We start from the raw sequence: 21258 nt of genomic DNA, 5'->3' as shown, positions 1-21258 counted from the left end.
GCCCCTTCTCCAGGGATTCCTTCACATAACTGCGCATAGCGGCGTGCTCAGGCACGGATAAATAAAACAGTCGACCTTTTGGGAATTTACTACCAGGAATCAAATTGATAGCACAATCACAATCCCTATGCGGAGGTAGGGCATCGGACTTGGGCTCATCAAATACATCCCGGTAATCAGACAAGAACTCTGGAACCTCAGAAGGGGTGGATGACGAAATTGACAGAAATGGAACATCACCATGTACCCCCTGACAACCCCAGCTGGACACCGACATGGATTTCCAATCTAATACTGGATTATGGGCTTGTAGCCATGGCAACCCCAACACGACCACATCATGCAGATTATGCAACACCAGAAAGCGAATAACCTCCTGATGTGCAGGAGCCATGCACATGGTCAGCTGGGTCCAGTATTGAGGCTTATTCTTGGCCAAAGGCGTGGCATCAATTCCTCTCAATGGAATAAGACACTGCAAGGGCTCTAAGAGAAACCCACAACGCTTAGCATACTCCAAGTCCATCAAATTCAGGGCAGCGCCTGAATCCACAAATGCCATGACAGAATACGATGACAAAGAGCAGATCAAGGTAACGGACAGAAGAAATTTTGACTGTACCGTACCAATGGTGGCAGACCTAGCGAACCGCTTAGTGCGCTTAGGACAATCAGAGATAGCATGAGTGGAATCACCACAGTAGAAACACAGCCCATTCAGACGTCTGTGTTCTTGCCGTTCAACTCTGGTCAAAGTCCTATCGCACTGCATAGGCTCAGGTTTAAGCCCAGGCAATACCGCCAAATGGTGCACAGATCTACGCTCACGCAAGCGTCGACCGATCTGAATGGCCAAAGACATAGACTCATTCAAACCAGCAGGCATAGGAGATCCCACCATGACATCCTTAAGGGCTTCAGAGAGACCCTTTCTGAACATAGCTGCCAGCGCAGATTCATTCCATTGAGTGAGCACGGACCACTTTCTAAATTTCTGACAATATACCTCTATCTCATCCTGACCCTGACAAAGAGCCAGCAAATTTTTCTCTGCCTGATCCACTGAATTAGGTTCATCGTACAGCAATCCGAGCGCCAGGAAAAACGCATCGATATTACTCAATGCAGGATCTCCTGGCGCAAGAGAAAATGCCCAGTCCTGAGGGTCGCCGCGCAAAAAAGAAATAACAATCAAAACCTGTTGAACTGGATCACCAGAGGAGCGAGGTTTCAAGGCCAGAAACAATTTACAATTATTTTTGAAACTCAGAAACTTAGTTCTATCTCCAAAAAACAAATCAGGAATAGGAATTCTTGGTTCTAACATAGCTTTCTGATCAATAGTGTCTTGAATCTTTTGCACTCTTGCCGAGAGCTGATCCACAAATGAAGACAGACTTCTAATGTCCATCGCTACACCTGTGTACTGAACCACCCAAATGTCTAGGGGGAAAAAAGGCAAAACACAGTGCAAAGAAAAAAAAATGGTCTCAGAACTTCTTTTTTCCCTCTGTTGAGAATCATTAGTACTTTGGGCTTCCTGTACTGTTATGAAAGGCAATTCAGTACTACAATGGACATAGCGGTCAGAGCACATACAGTGATCTGACAATAACCCAAAATCATAGAACGAGCTCTGAGACATGGGAACTCTGCAGACCGCAATCCCTAATCCTCTCCAAACAACACTAGAGGCAGCCGTGGATTGCGCCTAACTCTGCCTAGGCAACTCGGCACAGCCTGAGAAACTAACTAGCCTGAAGATAGAAAATAAGCCTACCTTGCCTCAGAGAAATACCCCAAAGGAAAAGGCAGCCCCCCACATATAATGACTGTGAGTTAAGATGAAAAGACAAACGTAGAGATGAAATAGATTCAGCAAAGTGAGGCCCGACTTTCTTAACAGATCGAGGATAGAAAAGGTAACTTTGCGGTCTACACAAAACCCTAAAGAAAACCACGCAAAGGGGGCAAAAAGACCCTCCGTACCGAACTAACGGCACGGAGGTATACCCTTTGCGTCCCAGAGCTTCCAGCAACAAATTAGACAAGCTGGACAGAAAAAATAGCAAACAAATAGCAAAGAAGAACTTAGCTATGCAGAGCAGCAGGCAACAGGAATGATCCAGGGAAAAGCAAGTCCAACACTGGAACATTGACAAGAAGCCAAGATCAAAGCATTAGGTGGAGTTAAGTAGAGAAGCACCTAACGACCTCACCAGATCACCTGAGGGAGGAAACTCAGAAGCCGCAGTACCACTTCCCTCCACCAACAGAAGCTCACAGAGAGAATCAGCCGAAGTACCACTTGTGACCACAGGAGGGAGCTCTGCCACAGAATTCACAACACAGAGCATATAAGAAAACATTTTTTTTCTCTAGGGTTCCTCAGAAAGGGTTACCTTATATATGGAGCAAAGCTTTCTTGAATGTTAATCAATGTTATATATAATTCAATATATTTCTCTTTGCAAACAGTGCTTTTGGACTCATGTCAGCCAAATTTGGTATTCAATATAACATACGTAAAGCATAGACACATAAATAAGGAAAAGAGTTTTCCCATACAGCTCTATTTAGATGCCCATATAGCGTATGGCTCTATGTAAAAACCTTTGTGGCTCCTCACAGCAAAATTGTCTACAAATATCTCTTATATATCTCATATATACCTCATATATCTCTTGCTATCTCTACATCCAAACACCATAAATAACATTAAAGTACATAGTGCTAAATAATGTTCAATATTAGTGCAAAACATGCTTTAGAATACTTGCAGAGACAAAACCATATTGTAAGGTGCAAAAACAAGCTACTAAATATGGCAGCAATCAAATAAGGATGACATAAAATGAGGTTAAGGTGCAGTTGTTAAAGTGTAAGCATGCTACTGAAGGTTTGTAATAGTCAGCTAGACATGAAGGAGGAAGCAAATCAGCTAAATTAAAGGGGTATATATGACCTGGTTAGCAGGGAGCGTCCAGACGCGCATTTCTTCTGATGGGGATGTGATGGGGATATTTATCCATTTTTTGAATATGTTTATGGCATGGGTATAGTAATCCCTGTGTTCTCAGGTCCATGTGTGTATTCATCCACTGAATCTTTTTAAACAGTTGTGTGTCATTATTTGTTAAATAAAAAATTTTAAATTTTTTTTACTTGGCATATGCTTCAGTTTATTTATAGGTAGTATGTTATTTTGGAAGCGCCATTTGTGACTAGGTCATTTCTTCTTGGTTATATTATACAGAGGCCTATGGGGACTGCATTATACTTTAGGGAGGCCTATGAGGAGTGCATTATACTATATAGAGGCCTCTATGGAGTGCATTATACTGTATAGAGGCATATGGGGAGTGCATGATACTATATAGAGGTCTAAAGGGAGTGCACTATACTATGTGGAGTCCTACGGGGTATGCATTATACTATATGGAGGCCTATGGTGAGTGCATTATGCTATATTGAGGCCTATGGGAAGTGCATTATATTTCTTGGATACCTGTGGGGTGTGGGGAGTACATTATACTATATGGACGCCTATGGTGAGCTAACCAACCGTTGCACTGATGCCACTACCTTGTGCCAGTTATGACACTGATTACCCATCCACTCCAGAATTCAGTATAAACTTATTACCCTCACCCACAAAGCACTCCATGGCTCAGCACCACCCTACATCTCCTCTCTGGTCTCAGTCTACCACCCTACCCGTGCCCTCCGTTCTGCAAATGACCTGAGGTTAACATCCTCAATAATCAGAACCTCCCACTTCCGTCTCCCAAGACTTTTCACGTGCTGCGCCAATTCTCTGGAATGCACTAGCCAGGTTAATTCGACTAATCCCCAACACGCACAGTTTTAAGCGTGCATTAAAACCGCATTTCTTCAGACTGGCCTACCGTCTCAAGGCATTAACCTAACTATCCCTGTGTTGCCCATTCAATATTTCTACCATAACCAGATTTTTTGTATCATGTTCTCATACACTTTATGCATTTAAAAGCCCTCTGTGTCTGTACTTTTACATATTCTGGCTGATAACCGGTTCATTCAGCATTACAAGAACACCCAATTTCCTACATTATGGCTGGTCCGAACAACGAAAGCAAATGTTACCATCCACCTTTCATGTCTCCCCTATTTCCTCATAGATTGTAAGCTTGCGAGCAGGGACCTCATTCCTTGGTATCTGTTAATCTATGTGTTTATTGTTATTCTGTAATGTCTATTGTCTGTACAAGTCCCCTCTAAAATGTAAAGTGCTGCAGAATATGTTGGCGCTATAGAAGCAAAATAATAATTATTATTAGTGCATTACACTGTATAGAGGCATATGGGGCGTGAATAATACAACCCCTGGCAAAAAATATGGAATCACCGGCCTTGGAGGATGTTCAATCAGTTGTTTAATTTTGTTAAAAAAAGGCAAATCACAGACATGGCACAAAACTAAAGTAATTTCAAATGGCAACTTTCTGGCTTTAAGAAACACAAAAAGAAATCAAGAACAAAAAATGTGGTAGTCAATAATGGTTACTTTTTTTTTAGCCAAGCATAGGGTAAAAATTTGGGAATCACTCAGTTCTGAGGAAAAAAATTATGGAATCATGAAAAAACAAACAAAAAAAAAAAAACACTCCAAAACATCACAAGTATTTTGTTGCACCACCTCTGGCTTTTATAACCGCTTGTAGTCTCTGAGGCATGGACTTAATGAGTGTTAAACCGGACTCTTCATCAGTCTGGCTCCAACTTTCTCTGATTGCTGTTGCCAGATCAGCTTTGCAGGTTGGAGCCTTGTCATGGACCATTTCTTTCAACTTCCACCAAAGATTTTCAATTGGATTGAGATCCGGACTATTTGCAGACCATGACATTGACCTTATGTGTCTTTTTTCAAGGAATGTTTTCACAGTTTTTGCTCTATGGCAGGATGCATTATCATCTTGAAAAATGATTTCATCATCCCAAAACATCCTTTCGATTGATGGTATAAGAAAAGTGTCCAAAATATCAAGATAAACTTGTGCATTTATTGAAGATGTAATGACAGCCATCTCCCCAGTGCCTTCACCTGACATGCAGCCCCATACCATCAATGACTGTGGCAATTTGCATGTTCTCTTCAGGCAGTCATCTTTATAAATTTCATTGGAACAGCACCAAGCAAAAGTTCCAGCATTATCACCGTGCCCAAAGCAGATTCGCGATTCATTACTGAATATGACTTTCATCCAATCATCCACAGTTCATGATTGCTTTTCCTTAGCCCATTGTAACCTTGTTTTTTTCTGTTTAGGTGGTAATGATGGCTTTCGTTTAGCTTTTCTGTATGTAAATCCCATTTCCTTTAGGGTGTTTCTTACAGTTCGACCACAGACGTTGACTCCAGTTTCCACCCATTCGTTCCTCATTTGTCTTGTTGTGCATTTCTTGTTTTGGAGACATATTGCTTGAAGTTTCCGGTCTTGACGCTTTGAGGTCTTCCTTGGTCTACCAGTATGTTTGCCTTTAACAACCTTCCCATGTTTATTGTATTTGGTCCAGATTTTAGACACAGCTGACAATGAACAACAAATATCTTTTGCAACATTACATGTGATTTACCCTCTTTTAAGAGTTTAATAATCCTCTCCTTTGTTTCAATTTACATCTTTCGTGTTGGAGCCATGATTCATGTCAGTCCACTTGGTGCAACAGCTCTCCAAGGTGTGATCACTCCTATTTAGATGCAGACTAACGAGCAGACCTAATTTGATGTAGGTGTTATTTTGGGTATGAAAATTTACAGGGTGATTCCATCATTTTTTCCTCAGAATTGAGTGATTCCATAATTTTTCCCCTATGCTTGGTTAAAAAAGTAACTATTACTGACTACCATATTTTTTGTTCTTGATTTCTTTTAGTGTTTCTTAAAGCCAGAAAGTTGCCATTTGAAATGACTTTAGTTTTGTGCCATTTCTGTGATCTGCTTTTTTTCAACAAAATTAAACAACTGAATGAACATTCTCCAAGGCCAGTGATTCCATAATTTTTGCCAGGGGTTGTACTATATGGAGAGTGCATTATACTATATACAGGCCTATGGGGAGTTTATTATACTGTATGGCGGTCTATGGGGAGTGCATTATACTGTATAGGGGCCTAAGGGGAGTGTGTGATACTATATGAAGGCCTATGGGGAATGCATTATACTATATAGAGGCCTATAGGGAGTGCATAATAATATAAGAAGGACTATGAGGAGTGCATCACACTGTATGGAGGCCTATGGTGAGTTAATTATACTATAATGAGGCCTATGGGGAGTGCATTATATTTCATGGAGGCCTATGGGGAGTACATTATACTATATACACGCCTATGGTGAGTGCATTACATTGTATAGAGGCACATGGGGAGTGAATTATACTATCTGGAGGCCTATGGCCCATTACACTATATATGGCAGACTATGGAGAGTGCATTATACTACACAGAGATGTTTGGAGAGTGCATTATACTATATAGAGGTCTAAGGGGAGTTCATTATACTGTATGGAGGCCTATGGGGAGTGCATGATACTATACATAGGCCTATATGGAGTGCATAATACCGCTTGGAGGCCTATGGGGAGTGTATGATACTATATAGATGACTAAGGGCAGTGCATTATATTATATGGAGGCCTATGGGGAGTGCATTATACTGTATGGAGGCCTATGGTGAGTGCATTATGCTATATTGAGGCCTATGGGGAGTGCATTATATTTCATGGAGGCATATGGGGAGTACATTATACTATATGGATGCCAATGGTGAGTGCATTACCTGTATAGAGGCATATGGGAGTGAATTATACTATAAGGAGGCCTATGGAGAGTGCATTACACTATATATGACTGCCTATGGGGAGTGCATTATACTATACAGAAATGTTTGGGGAGTGCATTATATTATATAGAGGCCTATGATGAGTGCATAATACTATATGAAGGACTATGAGAAGTGCATTATACTGTATGGAGGCCTATGGTGAGTGCATTATACTATATTGAGGCCTATGGGGAAGTGCATTATTTTTCATGGAGGCCTATGGGGAGTACATTAAACTTTATGGATGCCTACGGTGAGTGCACTAGACTGTATAGAGGGATATGGGGAGTGAATTATACTATATGGAGGCCTATTATACTATATATGGCTGTTTATGGGGAGTGCATTATACTATATAGAGGCCTATGGGAAGTTCATTATACTGTATGGAGTCCTATGGCCTATTATACAATATATGGCTTCCTATGGGGAGTGCATTATACTATATAGAGGCCTATGGGGAGTTCATTATACTGCATGGAGGCCTATGGGGATTGCATGATACTATATACAAGCCTATATGGGGTGCATTATACTGTATGGAGGCCTATGGGGAGTGAATTATACTGTAGAGGCCCATGGGTAGTGTATGATACTATATGGAGGCCTATGGGGAGTGCATTATACTATATAGATGCCTATGGAGAGTGTAATATACTATATGAAAGACTATGGAGATTGCATTATACGGTATGGAGGCCTATGGGGAGTGTGTTATACTGTATAGAGGCCTATAGGAAGTACATAATACTATATGAAGGCCTATGGGGAATGCATTATTCTATATGGAGGCCAATGGTGAGTGCATTATACTATTTAGATGACTATGGGGAGTGCAATATACTGTATGAAGGGCTATGGGGAGTGAATTATACTGTATGGAGGCCTATGGGCAGTGGATTATACTATATGGAGGCCTACAGGGAGTACATTATACTATATGGAGGCATATGGGAAGTGCATTATACTATATGGAGGCCTATGGAGGAGTGCATTATACTATATAAAGGCCTTTGGTGACTGCATTATACTACATGGTGGCCTATAGGGAGTGCATTATACTATATAAAGGCCTTTGGGGAGTGCATTATACTATATGGATGCCTCTGAGGAGTGCATTATACTGTATGGAAGCCTTTGGGGCAGTGCATAATACTATATAGGAGTTTATGGGGGAGTGCATAATACTATATGAAGGACTATGAAGAGTGCATTATACTGTATACAGGCCTACGGTGAGTGCATTATACTGTATAGAGGCCTATGGTGAGTGCATTATACTATATTGAGGCCTATGGGAAGTACATTATACTATATGGACGCCTATGATGAGTTCATTATATTTTATAGAAGCCTATGGGAAGTGAATTATACTATATGAAGGCCTATGGAAAGTGCATTATACTATATATGACTGCCTATGGGGAATGCATTATACTATAGAGAGACATTTGGGGAGTGCATTATATTATATAGAGGTCTATAGGAGTGCATTATAATATATGGAGGCTTATGAGTACATTATACTATGTGGAGTTCTAGGAGTGCATTATACTATATGGAGGCCTAGGGGAGTGCATTATACTATATATTGTGGCTTATGGGGAGTGCATTATACTATATGGAGGCCTATAGGGAGTGCATTATGCTACACTGCTCAAAAAAATGGAGAACACTAAAATACCACATCCTAGATATCACTGAATTAAATATTTCAGTTGCAAAGTCTTTATTCTTTACATAGTGCAATGCGTTGAGAACAATAAAACATAAAAGTTATCAATGTAAATCAAAATTAATATCCCATGGAGGTCTGGATTTGGAATGATACTCAAAATCAAAGTGGAAAATTAAATTACAGGCTGACCTTCAGTGGAAATGCCTCAAGACAAGGAAATGATGTTCAGTTGTGTGTGTGTTGCCTCCATGTGCCTGTATGACCTCACTACAACGCCTGGGCATGCTCCTGATGAGGCGGCAGAAGGTCTCCTGAGGGATCTCCTCCCAGACCTGGACTAAAGCATCCGCCAACTCCTGAACAGTCTGTGGTGCAACGTGACGGTGTTGGATAGTGTGAGACATAATGTCCCAGATGTGTTCAATCGGATTCAGGTCTGGGGAACAGGCGTGCCAGTCCATAGCTTCAATGCCTTAATATTGCAGGAACTGCTGACACACTCCAGCCACATGAGGTCTGGCATTGTCCTGCATTAGGAGGAACCCAGGGCCAACCGCACCAGCATATGTCTCACAAGGGTTCTGAGGATCTCATCTCGGACCTAATGGCAGTCAGGCTACCTCTGGCGAGCACATGGAGGGCTGTGTGGACCTCCAAAGAAATGCTACCCCACACCATTACTGACCCACTGCCAAACCGATCATGCTGAAGGATGTTGCAGGCAGCCGATCGCTCTCCACAGCGTCTCCAGACTTTGTCACATGTGCTCAGTGTGAACCTGCTTTCATCTGTGAAGAGCACAGGGCGCCAGTGGCAATTTGCTAATGCTGGTGTTCTGTGGCAAATTATTATTATACATTTTTACAGCACTATTTATTCCATGGCGCTTTACATGTGAATGGGGCAAATATAGACAATTACAATAAACATGAGTAAAACAAGGCACACACAAATACATGAGGAAAGAGGACCCTGCCCGCGAGGGCTCACAGTCTACAGGGATGGGTGAGGATACACTAAGCTTTGAACGGTTACATCTGGGCAATAGGAAGCCAATGAAAGGCCTGGCAGAGAGGAGAGGCTGGGGAATAATGGGGAGATGGTGGATTAGTCGGGTAGCAGAGTTTAGGATGGATTGGAGGGGTGACAGAGTGTTAGAAGGGAGGCCAGAGAGTAGGAGGTTGCAGTAGTCAAGGCCCCCCTCACACATAGCAAAACTCGTACAATCAACAGACAGCCCTGGCTGACCAGCCTGACCAAAGAACTGAGACAGGCTTCCAGGGTCGCTGAGCGGAGATGGAAGAGATCTCATTCTGCTGAGCACTTTATCGCATAAAGCAGTCCCTCACCAGCTTCAAGTCCACTCTTACCGCAAAACAAACCTACTTCTCATCTCTCATATCCTCCCTGACTCACAACCCACAACCCTAAACATCTCTTCAACACTTTTAATTCTCTACTCCTTCCCCTAGCACCTCCTCCCACTCCTCTCATTTCTGTTGAAGACTTTGCCTCTTTCTTGAAGCAGAAGATCGATTACATCAGACAAAGCTTTGGCCCGCAGCCCCCAATGCCTCTCCTCTTGACTGCTCAGCCGTTCTTCCAAAGCCAGCTTTTCCACCATGACAGACGATCAGCTCTCCACCCTTCTGTCAAGCTGACATCTCATCACTTGCACGCTTGACCCCCTCCCATCCCACCTCATACTTAACCTCGCCAAAGTCTTTATCCCAATCCTAACACAACTCTTCAACCTCTCACTTACAATCGGTGTCTTCCCTTCATCCTTCAAATATGCATCAATCACACATATCCTCAAAATACCCTCCCTCGACCTATCCTGTTTCCAGCTATTGCCCAATATCCCTTCTCCCTTATGCCTCAAAACTACTGGAACAGCATGTCCATCTTGAACTGTCCTCCCACCGCTCCTCCTGCTCCCTCTTTGACCGGTTACAATCTGGCTTCCGACCACATCACTCAACTGAAACTGTCCTAACTAAAGTGACCAATGCCCGACTAACCGCCAAGAACAAGCGACACTACTCTGTCCTCCTCCTCCTGGACCTGTCTTCTGCCTTCGATACTGTGGACCATTCCCTCCTGTTACAGATTCTCTCATCTCTTGACATCACAGACTTGGCCCTATCCTGGATCTCATCATATCTAACAGATTGGACATTCAGTGTCTACCTCTCCCAAACCACCTCCTCATCTCGCCCCGATTGTCTGTGTCCCCCAAGGCTCAGTTCTAGGACCCCTACTCTTCTCCATCTACACCTTCAGCCTGGGACAGCTCATAGAATCCCACGGCTTGCAATATGATCTCAACGCTGATAACACGCAGATCTACCTATCTGGACCTGACCTCACTTCCTTACTGACCAAAATCCCACAATGTCTGTCTGCTATTTAATTTTTCTTTTCTGCTTGCTTTCTAAAACTGAACGTGGGCAAAACATAATTCATCATCTTTCCCCCACCTCACTCTACTCCTCCACCCGACCTAGCCATCAATGTCAATGGCTGCTCACTTTCCCCAGTCCCGCACGCTCGGTTCCTCGGGGTGATCCTTGACTCTGCCCTCTATTTCAAGCCATATATCCAAGCCCTTGCCTCCTCCTGCCAATTCAAACTAAAAAACCTTTCCCGGATCCGTGCATTCCTTGACCATGAAACCACAAAAACACTAGTGCATGCCCTTATCTCCCACCTCGACTACTGCAACCTTCTACTCTCCTGCCTCCCCTCTAGCACAACTCCAATCCATCCTAAACTCTGCTGCCTGACTAATCCACCTGTCTCCCCGTTATTGCCCAGCCTCTCCTCTCTGCCAGGCCCTTCACTGGCTTCCTATTGCCCAGAGGCTACAGTTCAAAACACTAACAATGACATATAAAGCTTTAATAATAAAGCCATTCACAACCTGTCTCCTCCATACATGGTCTCCCAGTACCTACCTACATGCAACCTTCTTTCCCCTCATGATCTTCTTCTCCTCTCTCATCTCTTCCTCCCATAACCTCATCCAAGAACTCTCCCATGCTTCCCCTATACTATGGAAATCTCTACCCCAACACATCAGGCTCTCGCCTACCACAGAAACCTTCAAAAGGAACCTGAAGACCCACCTCTTCCGACAAGCCTACAACCTGCAGCGATCCTCTGTCTGCTGAACCGCCGCATGACTAACTCTACCCTCTCCTAGTGTATCCTCACCCATCCTTTGTAGACTGTGAGCCCTCGCGGGCAGGGTCCTCTCTCCTCCTGTACTTGTGTGTGCCTTGTTTTACTCATGTTTATTGTACTTGTCTATTTGTCTATTTTTGCCCCGCTCACATGTAAAGCGCAATGGAATAAATGGCACTATAAAAATGTATAATAATAATAAACGATTCCTGTAACTGTCAATGAGACTTCTGCACTAGTGATGAGCGAGTATACTCCTGGCTCGTATTTTCCCGAGCACGCTCGAGTGATCTCCGAGTATTTGTTAGTGCTCGGAGATTTAGTTTTCTTCACCTCAGCTGCATGGTTTACGGCTGCTGGACAGCCTGAATACATTAAATAAAAAACCCAGAAATAAATCAATAAAAATGCACTGTTAAAAACAGACTAAAATACTCCAAAATACAATAATATACAAAAAGAAAAACGGAGTACAGAACTGCCCATGTATAAAAAAAATATATCAAATATTTATTAATTACCAATATAATCATAAAATCACCACATACATAATTGTAAAGAGATTTTTTCAAGGACAAAAAATATATATAGTGAAGGACACAAAACAGAAAGAGGTCCGACACAATTGCATATATCACAGGACCGGAAAATCAGAGATCATAATATATATTACATATTACAATGCTGTCAAACCACCATGAGTATAATTAAAGTGAAAGAAGCATAATGCCAGCTGTGCTGTGCCCCCTGAGGAAGCCCACGCGAAACGCGTGTTGGGGCTGCGTGGTCTGACCTATTGCCTTGACAAAATTGGGTGAGATTTTATGTTGATATAAGGATTTGCACTGTCTACACCTTAGTTACGTGTACAGGGAGATAGAACCATAATGCCAGTATGGCTTTCATTTTAATTATACTCATGGTGGTTAGACAGCATTGTAATATGTAATATATATTATGATCTCTGATTTCCCGGTCCTGTGATATATGCAATTGTGTCGGACCTCTTTCTGTTTTGTGTCCTTCACTATATTTTTTTGTCCTTGAAAAAATCTTTTTATAATTATGTATGTGGTGATTTTATGATTATATTGGTAATTAATAAATATTTGACATACATATTTTTATACTTGGGCAGTTCTGTACTCCTTTTTTCTTTTTGTATATTACAGCCTGAATGCATGTTGGAATTCTCTAACAAATAGGCTGACTACATATGAGGAATGCCTAACAGCCGTAAATCATGCAGCTGTGGCAACGAAAACTAAATCTCTGAGCACTAACAAATAATCGGAGATCACCAGAGTGTGCTCGAGAAAACCCAAGCAACGAGTATACTCGTTCTTCGCTATTCTGCACCTCTCGACAGGTATTTTGACCCACTCAAGAGTAAACTGCTCCAGTTGTCTCGTGTTTGAAGGTTGCCTTTTTCAGATGGCATGTTTCAGCTCTTTCCAAAGATGCTCAATAGGATTTAGGTCAGGGCTCATAGAAGGCCACTTCAGAATAGGCCAGTGGTTTCCTCTTAGCCATTCTTGGGTGTTTTTAGCTGTGCGTTTTGGGTCATTATCCCGTTACAAGACCCATGACCTGCAACCGAGACCAAGCTTTCTGACACTGGGCAGCACATTTTTCTCTAGAATCTCTTGATAGTCTTGAGATTTCATTGTACCCTGCACAGATTCTAGACACCCTGTGCCAGATGCAGCAAAGCAGCCCCAGAACATAACAGAGCCTCCTCCATGTTTCACTGTAGGGACAGTGTCCTTTTCTTGACATCCTTCATTTTTCCGTCTGTGAACATAGAGCTGATGTGCCTTGCCAAAAAATTCAATTTTTGTCCCATCTGTCCATAGGACATTCTCCCAGAAGCTTTGTGGCTTGTCAACATGTAGTTTGGCAAATTTCAGTCTGGCTATTTGATGATTTTTTTTTTTTCAACAATGGCATCCTCCTTGGTCGTCTCCCATGAAGTCCTCTTTGGCTCATACAATGATACTGATGTTCCTTGAGCTTGAAGTTCACCTTTAATCGGTTTAGAAGATTTTCTGGGCTCTTTTATTACCATTCGTATTATCCGTCTCTTTGATTTGTCATCAATTTTCCTCCTGTGGCCACATCCCAAGAGGTTGGCTACAGTCCCATGGATCTTACATTTCTGAATAATATGTGCAACTGTAGTCACAGGAACATCAAGCTTCTTGGAGATAAACATATTAAAAGTTATAAGACTATCATTTTCCTTCTAATCTCCTGATACAACTCTTTCCTTCGCTTCCTCTGGTTCATGTTGAGTGTGATACACACCATGTCACCAAACAGCACAGTGAGTATCTGTAGCCCTATATACAGGCCCACTCACTGATTCCAAGATTGCAGACATCTGTGATGCAAGTTAGTGGAGACACCTTGATTTAACATGTCCCTTTTGTCACACTATTTTCAGGGGTACCATCATTTCTGTACAGGCCTATTTCATGAGTTTTATTTTTAAGCTATGTGCACACGTTGCGGATTAGGCTTAGGAATTTCTCGTGCGGATTCTGCCTCTCCTGGCAGAAAACGCACCTGTGGATTTTGTCGCTTTTTTTGTGCGGTTCCGCAGCGTTTTTTACCCCTGCGGTTTTCTATAATGGAATGGGTACAAAAACGCTGTAGCTTCACAAAAAAAGAAGTGACATGCTACTTCTTTTAAACCGCAGCGTTTCCGCAGCGGATTTTCCGCAAAGTGTGCACAGCACAGCATTTTTTTTTCTCATTGATTTACATTGCCTTGCGCAGGCGTGTACTACGGAGGACATAGAATGAATTTCAATCCAATATTGCGGCCAGCATGCAGCCAGCGGGTAAGGAAAGGGTGAATCAAACACCCGAAAACTCCGTCCATATGACCGAAAACCGGTCCCACCAAATTCAGCTGACAGGTTCCCTTTAAAACTGAAGCACTGTGAGAGAACTGCAGCTGTAGCGGTCTTTGTAATGAGACAGGCAAATTCTCAGCGAGATCAATGTCCTGGCCATAGTTCTTAACAACTCATTTACATATTAAGAAAAACATGGATTTTCTGGAATAAGACATTAGAGAGCCGATGTAAAGGTACCACTTTATTCAACATTTTATGACCTACATGCCCATATAGACGGCTTAGGAGGGTTGATCTTACTGACAGATTCCCTTAAAGACGGGTGTCTCTCTATTTTGGTCATATACTGTATTTGTAATTTCACAGGGTTCACTTACTTTTTCTTGCAACTCTAGGCTAGAACTAAACAAGTAAGGTGTAGACTGACCATTAAGGTAATAGGGTTATGGCCGAGGTCTTATTGCTATAAATGGCGGATGACTTTTTATTTGCCACATATCATCTTACATATTTGGTAACATAGTAACATAGTTAGTAAGGCCGAAAAAAGACATTTGTCCATCCAGTTCAGCCTATATTCCATCATAATAAATCCCCAGATCTACGTCCTTCTACAGAACCTAATAATTGTATGATACAATATTGTTCTGCTCCAGGAAGACATCCAGGCCTCTCTTGAACCCCTTGACTGAGTTCGCCATCACCACCTCCTCAGGCAAGCAATTCCAGATTCTCACTGCCCCAACAGTAAAGAATCCTCTTCTATGTTGGTGGAAAAACCTTCTCTCCTCCAGACGCAAAGAATGCCCCCTTGTGCCCGTCACCTTCCTTGGTATAAACAGATCCTCAGCGAGATATTTGTATTGTCCCCTTATATACTTATACATGGTTATTAGATCGCCCCTCAGTCGTCTTTTTTCTAGACTAAATAATCCTAATTTCGCTAATCTATCTGGGTATTGTAGTTCTCCCATCCCCTTTATTAATTTTGTTGCCCTCCTTTGTACTCTCTCTAGTTCCATTATATCCTTCCTGAGCACCGGTGCCCAAAACTGGACACAGTACTCCATGTGCGGTCTAACTAGGGATTTGTACAGAGGCAGTATAATGCTCTCATCATGTGTATCCAGACCTCTTTTAATGCACCCCATGATCCTGTTTGCCTTGGCAGCTGCTGCCTGGCACTGGCTGCTCCACGTAAGTTTATCATTAACTAGGATCCCCAAGTCCTTCTCCCTGTCAGATTTACCCAGTGGTTTCCCATTCAGTGTGTAATGGTGATATTGATTCCTTCTTCCCATGTGTATAACCTTACATTTATCATTGTTAAACCTCATCTGCCACCTTTCAGCCCAAGTTTCCAACTTATCCAGATCCATCTGTAGCAGAATACTATCTTCTCTTGTATTAACTGCTTTACATAGTTTTGTATCATCTGCAAATATCGATATTTTACTGTGTAAACCTTCTACCAGATCATTAATGAATATGTTGAAGAGAACAGGTCCCAATACTGACCCCTGCGGTACCCCACTGGTCACAGCGACCCAGTTAGAGACTATACCATTTATAAACACCCTCTGCTTTCTATCACTAAGCCAGTTACTAACCCATTTACACACATTTTCCCCCAGACCAAGCATTCTCATTTTGTGTACCAACTTCTTGTGCGGCACGGTATCAAACGCTTTGGAAAAATCGAGATATACCACGTCCAATGACTCACCGTGGTCCAGCCTATAGCTTACCTCTTCATAAAAACTGATTAGATTGGTTTGACAGGAGCTATTTCTCATAAACCCATGCTGATATGGAGTTAAACAGTTATTCTCATTGAGATAATCCAGAATAACATCCCTCAGAAACCCTTCAAATATTTTACCAACAATAGAGGTTAGACTTACTGGCCTATAATTTCCAGGTTCACTTTTAGAGCCCTTTTTGAATATTGGCACCACATTTGCTATGCGCCAGTCCTGCGGAACAGACCCTGTCGCTATAGAGTCCCTAAAAATAAGAAATAATGGTTTATCTATTACATTACTTAGTTCTCTTAGTACTCGTGGTACATTTTAAGCTCTGCCTCTGATCCAGAGAAACACACATTTCTTGATGCCTATTTTATGAGAAAATTCTATAAAAACTAATTAGTTGGGAGGCATTGGCCCATATCCATGACTACCCAGTGACACAGATCACTCTCAGTATTACCATCTAAAATATTACCTGTCTTCTTCGGTGGGGTGTACATTATTTTCTTTACTCGTCTCCTCTTCATCCTGTAGAATACTTGAAGATGGATCCATACAAAGTTCAGGTGAATCTTCGGATGGTGCAGGCTCTGGACTCTGTTCTGGAATTTTGACATCCATCACAGCTTTTGGCTACTTATTTGCTTTGCCTGTGTCCGAGGACACCCCCAGAGACCCTCTCTGATCCTCAGCTGTTCTGGTGGATTAGAGTATTGTGCAGAGTTGTCACAAGCTTAATTCTGCCTCCTGAAAGAACCATGTGCAAATTGTAGGGTATGCATAGGTATATGATTTGTTTATATGCAACTACTACATATAGGAGTAGCAAGCAGATGCCATGCAAACTAAAGGACAAGGATGAGAAAAAGTCAGGAGCATCTGTGGCCTATCTAGCCTTCCTGCACGCATCCAAAAGCTTTTACATCAACATACAGTGGCATGTAAAAGTTTGGGCACCCCTGGTCAAAATTGCTGTTGTGAAAAGGTAAGGAAGTTGAAAGGATCTCTAAAAGGCATAAAGTTAAAGATGACACATTTCCTTTGTACAGTATTTTAGGTTAAAAATCTTTTTATTTTTTACATTCTACAAATTACAAAAAGGAAAATGGGCAGATGCAATAGTATGGGCACCCTTGGTGATTTTTTTGCACAGATAACTTTGACCAAGGTTTCAGACCTTAATTAGCCTGTTGAGGTTATGGCTTGTTCACTATCATAGTTAGGAAAAGCCAGATGATGAAAATTTCCCAGCATTATTAAAACCAAGGCTCCTCTAACCTTGTTAAAAAAATAGAAACCATGGGTTCTTCTCAGCAGCTGCCTAGCACAGGGTGGTGGCCCACATTGCAGGAGAAGGCTATAAGAAGATAGCAAAGTGTTTTCAAGTTGCCCTTTCCTAAGGGTACCGTCACACATAGCGACGCTGCAGCGATACCGACAACGATCCGGATCGCTGCAGCGTCGCTGTTTGTCACACAGACAGCTCTCCAGCGACCAACGATCCCGAGGTCCCCGGTAACCAGGGTAAACATCGGGTAACTAAGCGCAGGGCCGCGCTTAGTAACCCGATGTTTACCCTGGTTACCATCCTAAAAAGTAAAAAAACAAACGCTACATACTTACCTACAGCCGTCTGTCCTCGGCGCTCTGCTTCTCTGGTCTGGCTGTGAGCGCCGGGCAGCCAGAAAGCAGAGCGGTGACGTCACCGCTCTGCTTTCCGGCTGACCGACGCTCACAGCCAGAGCAGGAGAAGTGCAGAGCACAGCGCTGGAGGACAGACGGCTGTAGGTAAGTATGTACTGTTTGTTTTTTTACTTTTAGGATGGTAACCAGGGTAAACATCGGGCTACTAAGCGCGGCCCTGCGCTTAGTTACCCGATGTTTACCCTGGTTACCAGCAAAGACATCGCTGAATCGGTGTCACACACGCCGATTCAGCGATGTCTACGGGGAGTCCAGCGACGAAATAAAGTTCTGGACTTTCTTCCCCGACCAGCGATCTCCCAGCAGGGGCCTGATCGCTGCTGCGTGTCACACTGGACGATATCGCTAGCGAGGACGCTGCAACGTCACGGATCGCTAGCGATATCGTCTAGTGTGACAGTATCTTTAGTTTGAAATGCAATTAAGAAACTACAGTTAACAGGAACAGTGGAGGTCAAGATAAGATCTGGCATACCAAGCAAAATTTCAGTGAGAGCTGCTCATGGGATTGCTAGAGAGGCAAATCGGAACTCCTGCTCGACTGCAAAAGACCTTCAGAAAGATTTAGCAGACTCTGGAGTTGTGGTACATTGTTCTAATATTCAGAGACACCTGCACACATATAGCTTTCATGGAAGTCATCAGAAGAAAACCTCTCCTTCGTCTTCACCATAAAATTCAGCATCAGAAGTATGCAAAAGTACATCTAAACAAGCCTGATGCATTTTGGAAGCAAGTCCTGTGGACTGAAATGAGGTTAAAATAGAACTCTTAGGCCACAGTTATCAAAGGTGTATGGAGAAAACCACAACCATTAAGCATGGGGGTGGATCAATCATGCTTTGGGGTTGTGCTGCAGCCAATTGCACAGAGAATATTTCACGAGTAGATGGAAGAATGGATTCAATGATATTTCAACAAATTATTAATGCAAACATAACACCATCTGTAAAAAAAAAAAAGCCGATGGTGAAAAGCGGATAGTTTCTACAAATGGATGATCCGAAACACACATCAAAATCCACAATAGTCCTCAAAAGGAGCAAGCTGAAGGTTTTACAATGGCCCTTACAGTCTCCTGATCATCATTGAAAATCTGTGGCTAGACCTCAAAATAGCAGTGCATGCAAGACGACCCAGGAATCTCACAGAACTTGAAGAATTCACCAAGGAAGAATGGATGAAAATCCCTCACACAAGAAATGAAAGACTCTTGGCTGGCTACAAAAAGTGTTTACAACCTGTGATACTTACAAAAGGGGGTGCTACTAGGTACTAACTATGCAGGATGCCCAAAATTTTGCACCAGTCCATTTTCTTTTTTGTTATTTTTAAAATGTAAAAGATGAACAAACTTTTTTGCCTAAAATACAAAGTAAATGTGTCAACTTTAGCCCTTTTACAGATCATTTCACCTTCAACTTGCTTAACTTTTACATGCCACTGTAAGTGATGAGAGTAGTAACATGGTCTCACCAGTTAATGATCCAAAACGCTTTGTGACATTAGAATAATTATAAAACATAGGTAAACAAAACTATATAGCTTAAAGGGAACCTGTCTGCAGTTTTTTGCTGTGTAACCTGGAGGCAGCATGATGTATGGATAGACAGCCAGTGATGTGTCACTTATTGGCTGCTTAATGCAGCTTTGATATACAGCAGAGAAAACAGATTCTATGTTGTAGTGCTCAGAATGGTGAGCCCTGTATAACCCTGCCCACACCACTGATTGGCAACTTCCTGTATATACTGTGCATTGTCAGCAAGTTGCCAATCAGTGGTGTTGATGGAGTTACACACATTAGCAAGATTGCTCTGCACCTGAGACCTAGTCAGGTAGTAATCTCCTGCTGATAAAACACTGAATGTATTGAAACTACATCACAGACTAATAAGTGACACATCCATGTAATCAGGCTCTCTTGTCCTATATTATGCTGTTCTCAGATTGACGAGAACCTGGCAAGGTTATACATACATTAAACTAAATGCATTGCCATAATGGTGCTGGTATACTGATTTAATACATACTTTCAGTAGCCTGACTTTTATAAAATCATCATTAGAAGTTTTGGTCTCCCCATACATTGGGGCCTGCCTGTGGGTAGGGTCTTCGGTTCTGCCATTGCCCCTTTGCTGTCTATCTTCTTCCTTATTTAAATTCCACATCAGCACGGTCAAAGACGAGGGAAGTGCTTGCGCAGATTGATCTGTTGATGGACTTCAACAAAATGACACTGATAACGGGAGATGGGCATACAACAGCATATGTGGTGTGGGGCAGTAGCCGCAGGCGAGATATTCGTCCTCAGCACATAACATGAAAGTGGAGACGTTGTTGGGTGTGTGAACTTGAGCTGTGGGGGCATTACGGCCATGCAGGCCACATATAACCAATGTTGCTGCTTTGCCAGGACCAGACGTTTCACAGTTCAATGAGGGAGACCACTGTTCAAAAATTAAACTCTTTACTGAACGGTAACTTGCTAAGGATTATATACAAGGGATAGCGGGTGCAAAGTCTTATGAACATTTCCTTTGCAACATGAAGCATTTTCCATACAGTATCCTTCCTCTGTAGAATACTTCAGGGATCTCTATGTGGGCTGTTTCTCTCTAGTTCATCACCACTCAGCTTTAACGCTAGTCTTGATCAACAAGTCTCCTCTATTTGTTCAGCGGTTCCACGTCCTATTTCTTCCAGTATTGGTGCCCTGGAACATCTGCTCTGGGACCCTTCATTAGTCCCCTGTAATCAGTCCTATTTAAGCCTGTTACCGCCCATTGTCACAAGCCCAAGGCCTCGTGGCTAGGCGTTCTCTCCTAGGACCCGTCTCTGTAAGGCCACTTATCTACAGTATCTCACTATTCCTCCTGTTTGGTCTCCTCTCACTTAGGGTCACCCTCATAAGTGGCACTGCTCACTCAGCACTCCAGACCCCATCTGCCTTCCTAGCAGGAAGCAGTCACTCTTCCTCACACTAGCCCTTCCCACAGTGGGCTAGTCCTAAACATTAGCTCTCCCTATAGTCAACTACACATATTACACTATACAGGCACACATCACAATAGAATTCACATGACGCAATATTTACAAAAAACGTAAGACACTATTCACATTGCAATACATTGACGCGATTGAGGTCTTCAGGGGTATGAACGAGACTGCAGCCGTCCACCACCCTTACACACATTTTGATCTTCT

At 42.5% G+C, this 21258-nt stretch overlaps 1 protein-coding gene across 2 annotated transcripts in view; it reads right to left on the bottom strand.

The window, feature by feature from the left end:
- The window catches only part of MYLK2 (myosin light chain kinase 2), a 64763-nt gene that overhangs the window by 34214 nt on the left and 9291 nt on the right, over window positions 1-21258 (bottom strand). Inside the window, exon 2 of one of the 2 annotated variants that reach the window (XM_069751011.1) lies at window positions 16823-17094. The exons of the other annotated variant lie outside the window; for it this stretch is intronic. Coding sequence (XP_069607112.1) covers window positions 16823-16968 — 146 coding nt within the window. The 5' untranslated portion in view covers window positions 16969-17094. The remainder of the gene's footprint in view (window positions 1-16822; window positions 17095-21258) is intronic. 2 annotated transcript variants of the gene reach the window in all.

This window comes from Ranitomeya imitator, chromosome 2 (genome assembly GCF_032444005.1).
Source record: "Ranitomeya imitator isolate aRanImi1 chromosome 2, aRanImi1.pri, whole genome shotgun sequence".
Classification (NCBI taxonomy): domain Eukaryota; kingdom Metazoa; phylum Chordata; class Amphibia; order Anura; family Dendrobatidae; genus Ranitomeya; species Ranitomeya imitator.
This window is presented reverse-complemented; position numbering and strand designations above follow the sequence as displayed.